Below are 17,566 nucleotides of genomic sequence, written 5' to 3' on the forward strand. Positions count from 1 at the left end.
GAGTTTCAGAATAGCCTGATAGCAATCAAAGCATTTGGTATTAAGCTGCTAGCTACTTTTGGCACTGTTCTCATTCCAAAAACCCTCTGCATCCCAACATGTTTATAGTTAGAGTCATCCAATTGCTTCAAATTTTACAAAAGAGCTAAATGTGGCGGTTCAGAAAGGGACTGCATCCTCGAGGTTAGGACCCAGCTTTTCCGAGGAGCAGTTTGCTGCCCCTCCAGCCCTCGCTGGAAGACCTCAGACAAGAGTTATTACCCAGGTGCTGTTTAGTGCTAAGCCAGGGAACACTCTTGCATCTGCTTTCCCGTGCCAAGTATTTTATTTACATTCTTTGTCTGCTGTCTTCTCCTTCATTCCCCTAAGATTATTCCTTTTAATCCCTTTATTATCGTGTAAGTGGGATTTGGTCAATAGTGGGGATAAGCATGTTGTGTGGTTTGAATGTGGCCCCCAAAGTTCATGTGTTGGAAAATGAATTCTCAATGCAACAGCATTGCGAGGTGGGACCTTTAAGAGGTGATGCGGTTACCTAGTGAACAGACTGGTTATCGCACGATTGGGTTCCTGGTTAAAGGATGAGTTTGGCCCCCTTCCCTGTCTTTCTTGCTAGTGGAAGGCTTCAGGAAGTCCGTTTGTAGGGGACAAAAATGTGTCTGGGTAAAGCCATTTATCTATGAAGGTACTGACTTATGACGTGGGAAGGCCTCCGTGGTCAGCAGGTGCTGGCCTTGGCTGGATTCAGTGCTGCATGTATTTCTCTGCCCTGGTCAGCTGGTCACTAAAGGTGGTGACCCTGCTTCTCCTCCTGAGCTTGTGTGGTCGAGTGTTTGGTCCTGCACTGAATGAGCAGGGCAAAGGTGGCTGAGGGCTCTAGCTGTCCTTGTAATATAGCCACTCGCTGAGGATGACCCAGCTCCCCACTCCCCATTTCACTCCCCCAGGTCTCTGGACACTCATTTCTCTGAATAATGTCAGCCCCAAGTGGCAAAGGTTGGAAACACAAAGGAACGCTTTTCTAATAGAAATTCTTGCAGGTTTCTGTCCAAGAAGGTGGTGTTGGTCGAGAGTGTAGAATTTGGATTAAAAGATAGAAGGGTAATTCTTTGTGGATTTTTAACTCATTCACAGTACCTAACCCTCCTCATTGTTTGAGCGCAGGCATTCCAAGCCAATCTTGCCTAAGATAAATGAATAGAATGGCTTACTAAAGCACTTGAATGAGCTTTGCCCACATAGGCAAGGAGTATTTTTATTTTATTTTTTGCCATGTTTGGGATGGAAGGAAAGGAGTGTGGCCAAAACCAGAAAAAGATGAATTTTGCTTCAGAAGTCAGTAGGGTCATCATTATGACAATCTGTATGAGGTCTCTTCCTAACACCTGAAAGGTTGTTTCTTGATGAGAGTTCTATTATCAATGAAACACCTCATAGGGATCAGAAGAGTTACAAAGCCATATCTTGATGGATAAAGTGACAATAAATTGGGAACACATGGATTACATTTCCTTAAAAATATGTTTGAGTTCAAAAGTTAAAAATAGTGATGCTTGACTAGAAGCATTGGGAATTTAAGTCTCAAGTGTTTGACAAAAACAGTTTTTAAGTTGAACATATGGTGCCATTAGGGCATCACAATTTACATTAAACAAATTCACAGATGATACTTCAACCAAACAAGGATGGTAATATGCTATTGTTTTAATATTTTAGTGCTTTAAATTTTCAGTTAAACCCTTTTATTTATATGGCTTACTAAATTACTTTAAGAAGATAGAACAATTCTTGGGGCCAGCAGGTGGCGTGGTGGTTAAGGATGCTGGACTCCCACATGGCTGACCACAGTTCAAGTCCTAGACCTGGAGGCCTGCTCTCTCACTTTCCCACTCTCTCCTCTCTTGCTCTGTCCCTCTCTGGTCAAAATAAAAAAAATGAAATAAATGAATGAATAAAAAAAAAAGATAGAACAATTTTTTTTTTTGAGAGAGAGATTTTCACTGTAGGGCGCGTGCGCTCGCCAGACAGACAGAGAGAGACATAGAGACAGAAAGCGAGAAATCACCCCCCAGGGGGGATGGTCACGCCGCAATCCCTTCTCCTCCATTCTCCTCTCGGGATCTTGGGCACGCACACACACGCGCCCGGCGTGAGTTTTTTTTTTTTTTAAGCCACCGGGTCCGGGACACGAACCGCGGTCGACTACGTGGGAATCCAGCGACATAGCCATTACGCTAACTGCTGGTTCCCAAGATAGAACAATTCTTCTTGCTTTTGCACATAAATTTAAAATACACAATAATTCAGAGAAGGTAAAGTTAAACATGACAAAATTTTTAGAAACAATACAGATATCTTAAGTGTTCAATGTATATTTAACATCTGAATCACTGAGAGGTCATAGTTCCATATTATAAGAATGCAAAGGGTGGGGACCAGCAGGTGGCATGGTGGTTAAGGCGCTGGACACTCCCACAAGACTGACCACGGTTTGAGTCCTGGACCTGGTGGCTTGCTTTCTTGCTTTCCCCCTCTCTCTCTGTGTGTCTCTCTCTGGTCAAATTAAAATAAATGAATGAATAAATAAAATTAAATAAATAATTCTTTTTAAAAAAAAGAATGCAAAGGGTATCTGCGCATGTCTTGACTGTTTTATAGGAGTCTCTACTGTCTATAGTACTGTTAAAAAAACAAATAAGTAAACAATCAAGTAAAAAAAAACCTGTACTGTAACTGTTTTAAACTGGTATGACTGCAAAATAAAAATGCGGTAGAAAGATATAATATTGGGCTGTTGGAAAAGTCTTGAGTATTTTTCTATGCAAAAACGTATCACAACTTTTCTGACACTACAGAGGAATATAGGAATAGTCTTAACTGTTCATTTACTGGAAAATTAGATTTTATCTAAGTATATTCAAGGTTCATTAAAAAAACTTAGAAAAAAATAATGCAAATTCAGTAAAGAAAAGATAGTCCAAAGTACATTTAACATCATTTCCTACTAAAATGAAAGAGGGCCAATTAGATTAATCAGTAAATATCAATGATAAAGAAATTCATATATACATACTAGTTTCAACCCATTTTTCCATGTTTCGGGTTTAGTAGAGCATATATTGCTTCCAACACATTTTTACTTCATTTTAATTTTTTGCAAATTTTAAATAAAATGTAATCCATATGTTTCTAATTCATTTACACAACCTGACTAAACATCATTGAAGACATATTTGAGGCCAAGGCATTTGGAGGCCTTTATAACTATCTTCCATGAGCAAGTAAATGCTGATATCAAAAGTCAGAAGGAGGGAACCAGCAGTTAGTGTAATGGCTATGTCACTGGACTCCCACGTAGTCGACCGCGGTTCGCGTCCCGGACCTGGTGGCTTAAAACTCATGCCAGGTGCGTGTATGTGCGTGCGTGCCCAAGATCCTGAGAGGAGAATGGAGGAGAAGGAATTGTGGCGTGACCATCCCCCCTGGGGGGGTGATTTCTTGTTTTCTGTCTCTATGTCTCTCTCTGTCTGTCTGGCGAGTGCACGCGCCCTATAGCGAAAAACCTCTCCAAAAAAAAAAAAAAGTCAGAAGGACACACAACACATATTCAAACATATACCAAGGAGTGTGATAGGAAGTTAGTCAATCATGAATGGGCAGCCCAATTTCCTGGCTTCCAAACCTATTTCATCTATTCTTAAAACCCCAAATCTATGACAAGAACCAGAGAATGACAAGGATCACAACTTCAGCACCATGAACAATCCAGATGACTAAACCTGGTATCCTTAAGAGTCCTCAAGAAGGGGCTACCGGTTGTGTGGTGGTTAAGGGTCTGGACTCCCATATGGCTGACCATGGTTTGAGTCCCAGGCTTGGTGGCTTGCCTTCTCACTTTTCTCCTCTCTCTTTCTCTGTGGGTGTGTTTCTCTCTGGTGAGTGCACATGTCCTACAGCAAATTAAAATAAAATTAAGAAAATAATAATAATGATAAATAAAATTAAATAATTATTTAAAAATATCCTCGAGAAGAAACCTCATGTCCTCAATTAAGAAGTGATCATTAAATGCAGAGTCAATTAATTAAATCTCTAATTTATTGTAAGAAAGAAATTCTTCTATTGCTAAAATCCACTGGAGGGTATCATTCCTGAGTTGCAGTGCTTCTCAAATTTTAATGTGCATGTGAATCACCTGGGAGATCTTGTTAAACTATAGATGCTGATTCAATAGGTCTAGGTTGGTGTGAAAATATCAGGTCTTCTTTTTCTTCTTTTTAAACATTTTTTTTTTGAGAGTCTTTTTTGTTTTGTTTTTCAGGTTCCTTTTGGCCTTAGGGTGCGTGTTTTCACCGGATAGAGACAGATACAGTGAGAAGAATAGTGAGAAATCACTCCCCAGGAGGGATGGCCATGCCACAATCCCTTCTCCTTCTGGGATCTTGGGCATGAACACACATGCGTGTGCTCACAACTAGGTGAGAGTTTTGTCACTGGGTCCAGACTTAAACCATGGTCGGCCATGTGAGTCTAGTGATATAACCACTATGCCATCTGCTGGCCCCAAGAATCTCAAGTTTTAACAAGTACATGCTGTTGGTCCATGGACCATACTTTGAGAAACAAGGGTTTGTTGTAGCGTTTCTCAACCACTGTTGAGACTTTGGACTGGCTGGTTTGTTTTGGGGGAGGGGGACAGGGCTGTTGTGTGCATTACAAAATAATTAGCAGCATCCCTGGGCTCCACCCACTAGATGCCAGTAGCACTCCCTTCTAATTCATGACAATCAAAAACATCTCAGACATTACAGAACTGGGGGTGGATGGGTGGGGGAAAGTACCTCTGGTTCAGAACCATTGCTCTATTGTCATGTTTAATGGTTAAATATTTGTTACATAATATAAACACCTTTTCTGATGAATTGATTTCAATCAGTACAACATTTATCAGTCAAATAAGTAAACAGCTTGCTCTTAACATCCCACCCCCCCAATATGCTTTTACTTGTAGACATTGCAGACTTCTGATATTTTTCCCCTCTTTATCATGACTAGTGTGCTCACAAGTAAATTTGCAAACCACGTTTACCAACCGTGAAAACTTACAGAGAGAAATTTCTGAAAACAAAAGCAAAAATGAAACTCAACTACTGGATTCATTTTATTTCCCTATGCTTATTTTTCCCCTTACACGGAGTAATTATCTCTTCTTAGTTTGTTTTTCAGGCTGCTTTATGTATTGTTTGAAATAAGATTAGTTTCCATTGAACAAGGCAAACAAAACAATGAGAATAGAAACAAGGATGGGCACGGTGAATTAACTTGCTGGTCATGAGTGGTTATTTGCTGTTTGATGCGTACTAATTAATCAGTTCAAGCAAATGGTGAGACAAGCTTTGAATGTCTTGAACAAAATGGCCTATTTTATTTCAAGTATAGTATTGAAAAAATGACAAAAGTTAATATAAAAGAGGTTTTAAAAAATACTTCATAGCTGAGATAAAGCAAAATTAACAATAAAACTATCAGAGGCTGATGAAAACCTTAGCTGAACCACTGGTTTCATATTTTGCCAGCTCTGCCATAAGAAATTTAGAATTAATTGCATGTAGAGCACAAAGAACCAAGTTATCCAACCCAGTGTTTTTTAAGTTTCCTGAAGCTGTGAAATTCTTTGCTTAAACATCTGTCAGGAAGGCCAATGCATTAAAACCAGCCAAATCAGAGCTGTTGTGTTTGCAGGGAATGAGATGGGAGGGATGGGGTGATCTAGAGATCTTTAGGGAGCACAGCTTGAAAACTCATAACCCCATAGCATACTCTTGCGATAACAGGGAGGAAGTGGCAGCCCGTTCTGGGTAAAGTAACCTGTTGAAGAGTCTGGAGTTGTTTTCTGGGTCCAAGTTACCAGCATCTTTAGTACTGAAGCCAATTAGTCTTGCTAAAAAATTCCAAACCTTGCAGGAATGTACACATTAAAATGTGCGAGTTCCCCCTTTTCTCTCTCCTTCTTTGCCACCTGCATGCCCAATCTGATTTTCAGAGAAAACCAGTGGTAGTAGTTCTATGGGTGTCCTTCTAGAATGTTCTCTCTCCCTCCCAAACTCATACATACATGTACTCACATCTATGTAAATCCTTCTCTTTGTTTTGGCACATCTTAGCTGGCTCTATTTTTTCTTTTATCATATCAATCACAACTTTCCAATATCCCATATACTCGCTTATCATTTCCATTATTTAACTTATGTCTTTTCTCAGAACAATGAAAGCAAGGATATTTGCCCATTTTGCTCACCAATGTTTCTCAAGTTTCTAGAATGGTGCTGGAATGTGGTAGGCACTTAGAAATATCTGTAGAATGAGTGGGTGAATCCAGAACGATTCATCAGGATAAAGAGGCAGAACAGGGCCAGCTGGTGGCGTGGTGGTGAAGGCAGCTAGATTTCATGGGCCGACTACTTGGTTGAGTTTTGGACTTGAAAAACATGTTCAGTGCACATGCATGTGTGCCCAGAATCCCAAAAGAAGAAATAGGGAAGAAGGGATTGTGGCCTCACCATCTCCTAGGTAGGTGCTAGAATGCGTTGAATATGGTAATTAGTTTAATACAAAACAAATCGTTTAGGGAATCTCTCTACGTCCCTACACAGACTGTTCTCCACATTGCTGTTAGGGGGATCTTTGCAAATCTGATTTTCCTCCAAGGATAGAAGTGGCCCATCAGATCTTCTGGGATTTGACCCTGCCTACCCTGAATCACAGTCCCCTTCCACTTCACTTTAGTTTTCCCTGAGGACCAGGCGTCAGTCCCTAGAGTGGCCTGTGCTCTTCCTCGCCACAGGACCTCTCCCAGGCTCTACTCTCTGACAGATGGCTCTGCCCCATCCTCAGACCTCCATTTGGCCTTCGTGTTTCTTCTCAGGAGTCCTTTCCTCAGGGAAGTCTCCTCGATACACCAGTTAAGGTCAGATTCCAAGTGACAAGCTCTCACAGAACCGTGTTCCTTTCTTTCTTTGTTGTTGCCGTTGTTACAGGGTACACACACTCAACAGAGGGGGGAGAGGGAAAGTGAGTAAGCGCCCCCAAGAGAGGATGGCTACGCCACAGTCCCTTCTCTTCCATTCTCCTCTCAGGATCTTTGGGCACTCATGTACTTGTGCTCGTTCTGTCCCTCTAGCCTCTGGGTCTAGGATTTGAACAGTGCAGTTGGCCATGTGGGAGCCAGCTGCCTTAACCACCATGCCACCAGCTGGCCCTACTGTGGTCCTGTCTTCTAGATAACTTACCTCACTCTGTAATTATGCATTTGGATACTGTGGTTATTTGACTCATGACTTACTCCACAAGGCAAGTCCCATGAAAGCAGAGGCCATTAGTATCTTGTGGAGAGTTGTGTTCCTTGCCTACAGCACAGTACTTGGGACACACCAGCTTCTCCGTAAGTGTTGGTTACTGAGTGAAGGAAGGCATAAATGAGCACAACAGCCTCTGTTGTCCCCAAACAGGTCTAGTAAGCACATGCACAAAATATAAAATAGGATCTTGTAGTCACCCCTGAGTTCTCAGTTTAATGGGGGCAGGGAGCCCTAAGGATGGCAGGTTGAGTCTCACCCTGCTCAGCCCAACTCCAGGAGCTGCATGCACAAATTCTAGAGAAACAGAAGATGAGATCCTTGAGCTTTGAGGCCTTGGGAATCTTGTTGGGGAGACACAGTCACTGTCATTGTCCCCAGCCATGCAGGTAAGATGTTACTTTCCAGTTTAATGCTTAAAATCCTAAATTTAAGTAATCATCTGTAAAAAGTAGTTTTTGCTTACATTAATAAATTAGAGGGTTTCATGTGAGAAATAAAATCATACTCAAAGAATTTCTTTCTTTTGAGAGAAATTTTTGTGATAGTGTACATGTGTTGCCAGAGAGACAGAGACAGACAGAGAGACAAAAAGTGAGAAACCACATCTTCTCCCCACCCGCCCAGGGTGTGGAGATACAATCCTCCTCCTTTGGGATTTTGGCCATGCACTCGCATGCACTCAGTGTGAGTTTTAAGCTGCCAGGTGTGGGACTCGAACTGTGGTCGACTGTGCGGGAGTCCAGTGAGGTAACCATTACACCATCTGCTGGTCCCAATACTTGAAAAATTTCTATGATGGCATTACATTTCCTGTATTTGTGACTTTCATATTTTAGCATAACATTTGAATGGCAGTAGAATAATTGATCAACTATTTCATCTGAGAAGTGATTATTTTCATAAAACAATTTATTTTTAAAATTTGATATTTTATTAAAAAAAAAGGGAAAAATGCATTTTATAATTTTTCACCAGTCCATGAGGTGGACAAGGCAAAAATGTGGAAATTGGAGTTTCCTGAGCTCTTCTCTGCTTACTCCGAGTGGGCTGCCAGCATGAGAGGGTGCTCTGTCAGCTTCAGGCAGACTCCTCTGTGGGCCAGCACCCACCTATCCCAATATGGACCCAACACAAATAAATGCCTGCCAAGCTGTCATTAACTGATTCCTGATTGCCAAGTACTTAATTGCCTGTGGTTTTGGAAAAGCATTTAAAAATACTCTATCATCTGAAATCTGATGGTGGTTGTGGAACAAATGAGAAAATCATCTACCCTTCTCCCCACACCACCCTTTCCTCTGTTTTATCAAAACCCTTTACTTGGCCATGTAATCTCTTTTCGGTTTCCTGGTAATTAACTCTTCATCACCCGCAGAGCTAAAAAAAAAAAAAAATGTGGCTCTGCTCTGTTTACTCTGTTGGGAGCTGATAAAATGGGAGTTGATAAAATCCAGGGACCATTTTGTTTCGCTACAGGGCATAGACTGCCAGTTTCATAATAGAAGTAAATGAAAAATAACATTCACTTTACTGAAATCTGGTTGGGGCAAACTGTATTAGGAGGCACTTTTCTGCTGGGAACCATTGGTGGCTCAGGATCGTTTTGGAGATCATTGAATCCTCTGGAGTAAAGACAGCTCCCCAAAAACAGCGAGGATGACTGACAATCACCAGGTATGAGCTTCCCTAAAAGGGGTTGAAGTATGACTGTAGATATGAGTATATTACCCTATAGCCTGCTATTTTAAACACAAGTTATTAAACACAGCAAACTACTTCTGCTCTTCTTCCTCCTCCTTCTACTTGTGATTTATTATTTTTTAAAATTTGCCAGGGGGTGTACATACTTGCCAGAGAGAGAGAGAGAGAAAGTGAGAAAAGCACCCACCATGGGGGATGGCCATGCCATAATCCCTTCTTCATTTTTCTCTCCTTTTGAGCTTTTGGATACCACGTTATACACTTGGTGAATTTTTTAATACATGGAGTCTGAAAAAAAATTTTTTTTGAGAAGTTTTTGCTATAGGGCGTATGAGTTCACCAGAAAGAGATAGACAGAGAGTCAGGAAGTGAGAAATCACCTCCCAGGGGGAATGACCATGCCGCAATCCCTTCTCCTCCAGTCTCCTCTTGGGATCTTGGGCACGCCCGGTGTGAGTTTAAGCCACTGGGTCCAGGACTCGAACTGTGGTCGACTATGGGGGAGTCCAGTGACATAGCCATTACACCAACTGCTGGTCCCTGGGGTCTGAAATTTTAGCAACATGGTTGGCTATGGGGGATGCGGCTGCCTTAACCACAATGCCACAGAGTGGACCTCTTTTTCTTTTAATATGGCTACCTTTAGGGTAAGATATATGGAAATATGTTCCTTTGTCTTTCCATTCATTTAATGTATTTACTTTGGTTTCTTTTTATTTGTTAGCAAGGTCTGTTAAAGACATACCCAAAGTAAATACTACATTGAGGAAACCTCATTTCAAGGTTATGATGATTCATGTAATTTATAGGCAGATAATTCCTCCTGGATCGCCACTGAAAATGGCCCAAGAGTGTATATGCCTTCACCGATTTTACTTTGTGCTGTTTCCTAGCTGGGCAAGTATTCACCTGATCTGTGGATAAATATCAGGTAATTATGTCTAAGATACAGACAAGCAACACTCTCCTTTTGTCTAACAGCATTATAAAATATAGTTTTCTTCCATTTCCTATGTATTTGAATGGTCAAAACCCCCAAACTTCTTATATTTTTTCATGTTAAAAAGGAGATTTAGAAAATATAGTTAATGGCAAATAAAGTTACCTAATGTCCTGCACTGGAAGTTTGCAATGTGTCATTGTGGATTTAAGTGTGTCACATCCTTACCAGTGGGTTGTGCCTTAGCCTCGCACCTGCTCTTGGCTGGGATGTACAAGGGCAGTATTGGATGTTAACTTATCAGAGGGGTCTGCAGAGGATCTTTTCAAAAGGATTCATAGATCTTCCTTTAGTCATATCATTTGGATATCTCTTGTGGGTCATTGCAAAGGACTAAAGCCATGATACGGGTGGTGGGAGAAGGCAAAGACTAAACCAGAGGGTGTTACTTCTGCCTCTTTGAACTAAAATCCACTCATTGGAGAAATGAAAGCTAGAGGGGAAGGTGATCCAAAAAAAGTTCTAAAGCACTAAGAAAAATTCTCTAGAAAATTTTTCCCTATTCACTGTACTTCAGGCAGGGGTCATCTCAATATAATAAGCTCCAGGGAATTTGTGACATCTTCCTATTTTCTGTTTTTCCTTTTCCTTTTTTATTTTTTAATTTTTGCTATAGGGTGCATGTGATCACTGGAAGGGAGTGGGGTAGTGAGAAATCAATCCCCGGGGAAGATGGCCATGCCATAATCTCGTCTTTTTCACTCTCCTCTCAGGATTTTTGGGACACACACACCTGATGTGATTCTCAAGGTACCAGGTCCTGGATTTGAATCACAAAGCTGACCATGTGGGATCCAACCCCTTAACTTCTATGCCACTTTCAAATTGTATAAAAAAACGTTCAGGATTCTTTGCCTCCAAATTTTACAACGTCAGCTCATGGAGAAATGATTCTAACTCCATGATTAAAGTATCTACTAAAAAATAGAAACCTCCCTCAAAAACCATTAAGTGAATGAGGACTGACATCATCCTCCAGATGACTCCAACTGAACGAGAGGACGTAAGGGCTAGTTTTGGCTCTGCCTCTACGGTCAGCCCAACACTGAGATTGAACTTGACTGCATACAAATTTTCAATAGGGAAAATTTTTTTGTAGGCATGTGCTTTAAAAATTGATGCAAATGATGGAACCAGCAGTTGGCTTAATGGCTATGTCACTGGACTCCCATGTACTCGACTGTGGTTTGAGTCCCGGACCTGGTGGCTTAAACTCACGTTGGGGGGCGTATGTGCGTGCGTGCCCAAGATCCCAAGAGGAGAATGGAGAAGAGATTGTGGCATGGCCAACCCCCTGGAGGGTGATTTCTCTCTTTCCATTTTCCTGTCTCTCTCTATCTTTCTGGTGAGCACATGCACCCTATAGCAAAAATGTTTCGAAATTAAAAATTAAAAAAAAAATTGGTGCAAACAAATTTGAAATCCATGTATACTTTTCTGTAAAAAAAAAAAAAAAAAAAAAAAGTTCCACGAACTTTTTGAAGCCCCTTGGTAATTACTCATGGAAAGGTGCTTCTTGATATTTACAATGAATTTCATTTTAAGAAAAATCTACTGATGTGGGTTTATTAGAGAAGGACTACATTACTAGCTTATGAACTAGCTTTCTGCAAATCATTCTTGCTGATGTGCTCTACAGATGGGATATATTTTCACCTGATCAGAAAATACTTCAAAGCAAACCAAAGTAACATTGATGGGCTTTTGTAAGCCTTTATATAACTCTTTATAGAACTTCAATAATAGACCAGCTTTTCAAGAATTTATTTCAGTTGTACATGTGTGCGCGTTTAACCTCTAATCATTTTGCTTACATAAATGAATACCAATAATTACGATGTTTAAAACGTCCTTTGGCAGATGAACTCAGTTCTTCCCATCTTGTATGTAAACATAATCAGGCAGTGATATTAGGTCATTGCGTTGCTTATAAACAGGTAACATTCAGTGGTTGGTCAACCGGCACGAACACCAGTGGCCTACAAAACTCAGAAGCGAATTGCTGACCTGAGAATAACAGGTTCTTTCAAACTCAAATTATACTGCCAAACCAACTTCAACAAGACGTGAGGTTTTTCATTTTTTTTTTCCAGACACGATGATAGATTTGCCCTGATCCACTTATATTCCATTGCCTGTCCCCAGGGTGATCAATATCACGCAGCCATAAATGACTGACTGGGGGTTAAGAATGCTATTTGTGACCTTGATTCCCCTTATACTGGATTCTGCTGGAAGGTGACTAGGGAGGTTCCTCTTCTTTCAACATCATTTATTACTGAAGTATTAGATTGAACCATATGAAATGGATGTGTTTGTAGGTCAAAACAGTAGCATATCAGTTTTTTTCATTTGAACCAACCTAATACCAAAAGAATTTCTTTAAAGGGTTGTTTTGTCCATGCTTTCAAGAAACAGCGGTAACAACAGCCCAAAGTTATTCTTAGCGCTGTTACTTTCTGCTGCCTATTGATGCCTTTAGCTTGGAAAGTTGAAGTGGTTTTTCTGCCTTTTCTCTCTGTCTCCTGATTACTTCGCAAAATTGACTAAGAAAGAACAAATGTGTTTCTTTTATACCACCATGTTAAACATGACACAATTTCTAAGCCTAAACCTTCCTTCAAAAGTGTTTTGTTTGTTTGTTTGTTTGTTTAGGTTTTTGCCACAGCAGATATGTATTCACTGGAGAAAGACAGAAAGAGACAGAGAGACCCAAAGTGAAAACTCATCTCCCAGGGGGATGGCCATGCTACGATCCCTTCTCCTCCACTCTCCTCTCAGGGTTTTGAGCATACAAGCATACACACCCAGCATGATTTTCAAGCCATGGGGTTCAGGACTTGAACCTCAGTCAGCCATGTGGGAATCCAGGATTTTAACTACCATGCTACCTGCTGGGCCAATTTCTTTAATAAGTTTTTAGGGAAAGGATCTCATGACAACAACAAAAATTATGTCAGCTAGATGATTGCTGGTTTTTGCTGAATGAGTTACACCATGTCTGAAGTAATAAAATGTGTCCTCTGCAATCAGCCTGAGGTGGTTCTCAGTGGATGTGCATATTAGCAGTGAGTTACAGGTGTACAATTTGGAACAGGAAGAAGCCTATATAAAATGTTGGTCCCTGACATATCTCTGTGCAGGAATTTCCCAGGAAATGACAAAAGTATAGATGAATTCCACACTACCAATCTGAAAAAAATACACGGTTCTAGGTCATTTCCTGATTGGACACATTGGTATTAGGAAAAAAAATACTTTTTCAAATCAAGATAATGGATTCAGGGCCAGCAGGTGGCATGGTAGCTAAGTTCACGTAGGCTGGACTCCTACATGGCTGACTGGTTTGAGGTCAAGGACTTGTTTTCTCTCTCTCTCTCTCTCTCTCTCTCTCTGTGTCTCCCTAAGGGGAACACATGTGTTCTATAGCAAATTAAAATAATAATAATAATAATAATAAATAAAATTAAATAAATCATTCTTTTTAAAAAAAGATATAAAAGATAATGAATTCATTCATTATTTTGGAAAAGACCCCAAGTTACCCAGTTACCTGTTGAGATAATTTAAACTCCCAAATCATTCAATTCAATAAGAAATATTATATTTGACAACTAGATGATTGAAATGACTGCGGGACATTTTCCTAAATTTCTATAAGACCAAAACTCTTGGTATAGTAAACCTTTAATGCTTTAAGCCAAACCTAAAAAGATAAAACTCAGAGCCAGCAGGTGGTGTGGTGGTTAAGGATAGTAAGGTTAACATGGCCGACCACAATTTGAGTCCTGGACCTGGTGGCTTGCTTTCTTGCTCTCCCTTTCTCTCTGTCTCTCTCTGGTCAAATTAAAATAATAATAACAAATGGAATTGAGTAAAATAAATAATTATTTTAAAAAAAAGATAAAGTTCTTTTAGTAGATAGGAATGTGTCTAACTTCATCTTTTACTATAGACTCCCTCTATTAAACCAGAAAATATGTTTAATCTCTCACACATTAAATTTTCCAACCTGTGCAGTAGATACATAGATTAATGAAATGGACAGTTGCAAAATGCTCACAATGCATGAGCTTTAATTAATTAATGAATTTTGGGTTATGTCTCTAAAACTTATATTTGCATATAAGTGCTATTACATTTTTTTGTTTGTTTTTGGAGAGGTTTTTGCTATAGGACACATGCGCTCACCAGAAAGACAGAGAGAGACAGACAGAAAGGGAGAAATCAACCTCCAGGGGGGATGGCCACACCGCAATCCCTTCTCCTCCATTCTCCTCTCAGGATCTTGGGCACACACGCACATGTGCCCGGTGTGAGTTTAAGCCACTGGGTCTGGGACTCGAACCACAGTCAACTACTTGGAAGTCCAGCGACATAGCCATTACGTTAACTGCTGGTCCCAGTGCTATTACTTTTGTCACCATTTTAAAAAGAATTTTAAGAAGGCTTATCAGATCATTGTAAATACCTTTGAAAGTGTCAGATTCTGCACAGACAATGTAAATCGCAATATTAGTCATTACCAATACTTGACCCATTTTTAAGAATACTTTCTTTCCTCTGATTTGAAGTTGGAAGAGGGTTGACAGTAGAGTCTGGAAAGCAGGGCCCTCCTAGTACCTAAACCTGACAGTCTGTGGGTGGGAGAATGAGGCTTGGATTCACTAACCTCTGGCTGTGTTTCTTCCTGGAGCCTGGGATGTCCACTTTTTCTGGGAAGGCTGTAGCCTGTGACAAGATGACATGTCCTGCTCTACAGAGCGCTAGGACCCTGACAGCAATCTCAGGGGAAGAACATGGCTGCTCCCTAAGCTTTGTGGTAGGAAACATCTTATGAGCCTGACAGTGCCTTGGAGCCAGCCAAATCTGTTCAACCCACTAGTAGAGACGGTGGGCTGTCCATAGCATCATGGCATCTTAGGACCGTGTTTCAAACCCATCACCTTCCCTAGAGCCAAACTAGGGCACAGAACGTGAAAATGCGCCTAGCAACCAAGATAAATAAGATTTAAGAACATTAAAATTCCTGCAAAATATCTGGGATGAACGAAAAATCAAAATTGTAACTGTAGACAGGGTTGATGGTACTAATTTCTCCTCTTATCTCAGGCTCTGATACCCAGATGCTGTTACCAAGCCCTTCGCTGCCTCAAATTTTCGGAGCCTTTGGTGTCCCCTTCAATCGTGAGCCTGAGGGACGGCCTACCCACCCCAGCCTCCCTTTCTTTTACTTTGCCCTTTATTTTCTGACTAGCTCACACTCTCACTAGCTCCTGACCTCCCACATTCCTCCTTGCTAAATTTTGCCCTTTTCTTTCTATAAGCTAATCTCCACGAGGTCAGAGGTCGAGTCTGACTGACTGATAGCTGACTCCATAGTTCTTCTGCAGTGTCTGACGCGTTGTAGCTTTACCCAGTGGCCTTCATGGCTTCCTTGCGTGATTGTGTGAATGGAAAATGGCTCAGGCTGGACCCCTCCCTAGAGCCTGCCTCAGGGACACAGACCTCTTTTCAGGTTTCCCTGCACATTGGGGACAGGAAACCAGAAGTAATGTATCTTTTTTATTTTATTTATTTATTTATATTTTTGCTATAGGGCGCATACACGCGCCAGACAGAGAGAGAGAGACAGAGAGACAGAAAGCGAGAAATCACCTCCCCAGGGGGGATGGCCACACCGCAATCCCTTCTTTTCTATTCTCCTCTGGGGATCTTGGGCACGCAAGCACACACGCCTAGCATGAGTTTTAAGCCACCGGACCAGGTCCGGGACGCGAACCGCGATCGACTACGTGGGAGTCCAGCGACATAGCTATTATGCTAACTGCTGGTCCCAAGAAGTAATGTATCTTGAGGCTTATGAAAATCATTTTTATGAAAAAATGAGACTTAGGCGTATTTAAGAAGATTCAAATGGGAGTCAGCAAGACGAGCGCCCTTTTTTAAAAAAAAAAAAAAATTAAAAAGTAAGTTGATTTCAAAGTGATCTGTTTTACACCAGATGCAGAAAAGGCTATGGCAATTTAAGTGATTTAAGGTTTTTGTGTTTGTTTGTGTGCAGGAACTCCTGAGCTTTCTCAGATTTGAAAAGTTCAGAGCACTTACCTTCGATGGTGCACTGATCTGGGACAGGAATCTTCTTCCCAATTTCCATGGCATATGCTTTCACTTTACTGAGGTTCTCCTTTAAGTACAAGTAGAGCTCATCTTGGTATTCTATGGGACTTGAGGTTGTCTCTGGAGTTTCTTCCTGGAAGTTCACTCTAACAGTTTCTGGCGAATTCTCTGATTCTAGATGTATAATATTTGGGTGTGAAACTGAAGCATTTCCCAGCTGTGATCTGTCAGTGTCCATCTTAAAGGGCAACTCATCACTTTCTTGACCCAGTGGGTCTATTCCTGAGAGAGAGAGGCTGGCCGGGAGAGCTCCCCTCTCGACATGGTCCCCATCATCCGAACTCACACCCTTTGTGAGCACAGTGTTTAGAGCCAAACTTTTGGATCTACAATACAACAAAGGAAAAGTTTAAAATGTTGAGTTTGCATTCATTAACAAAGAAAAGAAATATTGGAACAAAAAGTTACTTCCTCTGGAATGGGACACTATTAATAGACTTGATAAAACATAAACTATCACCATATGATATAAACCAAGTCTTTGAAAATTTAGGTTACCTTTTCTAAAAACAAAGATTTTAAAATCAATTTCATGACCAAACTGGCTGTAAAATGGTAGACGTACATGTTTTTATTCTTTTTCTACTTTAGCCTCTGAATTTTTAAATCAGAAATCAAGAGAAATTATTGAGAGCCATTTTTAATACTGACATATCTATATTAAAAAGGTATTTAAAAAATAAGCCGTAAGGGACCAGCAGGTGGTGTGGTAGTTGAGGCACTAGTTTTCCACATGGCCAACTGCAATTTGAATCCTAGACCTGGTGACTTGCTTTCGTCCTTTACCTCTCTCTTTCTTTTTGTCTCTCTCTGGTGAGTGCACGTGCCCTGTAACAGATTTAAAATAATAATCATAAAGTTAAATAAGTAATTATTTTTTTGAGAGATTATTTGCGACAGGGCGTGTGCACTCGCAAGAAACACAGAGAGAGACAGAGAGACAGAAAGCAAGAAATCAACCCCTGGGCGCAGGTTAGCCATGATGCAATCCCTTCTCCATTCTCCTCTCAGTATTTTGGGCTCATACGCACACGCACCTAGTATGAGTTTAAGCCACCAGGTCCAGGTCTTGAACCACATTCGACTACATGGGAGTCCAGCGATATAGCCATTATGCCAACTGCTGGTCCCAAATAAGTAATTATTTAAAAAAAATAAGCCATGAGTTTCTTTTCTAGGTGTAGTCTCCATTTAAAATAGTGAGCTTCTCTGGATAATGTAAGCACTGTGGATATTTCACTTGTGAAAGACAGAACTTTGGGTGGCTATAGGTAAAATATATATATATATATATGTGTGTGTGTGTGTGTGTGTGTGTGTGTGTGTA

At 40.7% G+C, this 17,566-nt stretch overlaps 1 protein-coding gene across 3 annotated transcripts in view; it reads right to left on the reverse strand.

The window, feature by feature from the left end:
- Positions 1-17,566, reverse strand: part of VEPH1 (ventricular zone expressed PH domain containing 1) — a 213,475-nt gene that overhangs the window by 62,886 nt on the left and 133,023 nt on the right. For all 3 annotated transcript variants that reach the window (XM_027772379.1, XM_006149776.3, XM_006149777.3), the window contains one exon: positions 16,168-16,565. In XM_027772379.1, coding sequence (XP_027628180.1) covers positions 16,168-16,565 — 398 coding nt within the window. The remainder of the gene's footprint in view (positions 1-16,167; positions 16,566-17,566) is intronic.

This window comes from Tupaia chinensis, unplaced genomic scaffold (assembly GCF_000334495.1).
Source record: "Tupaia chinensis unplaced genomic scaffold, TupChi_1.0 Scaffold000272_1, whole genome shotgun sequence".
In the NCBI taxonomy this organism is placed as follows: Eukaryota; Metazoa; Chordata; class Mammalia; order Scandentia; family Tupaiidae; genus Tupaia; species Tupaia belangeri.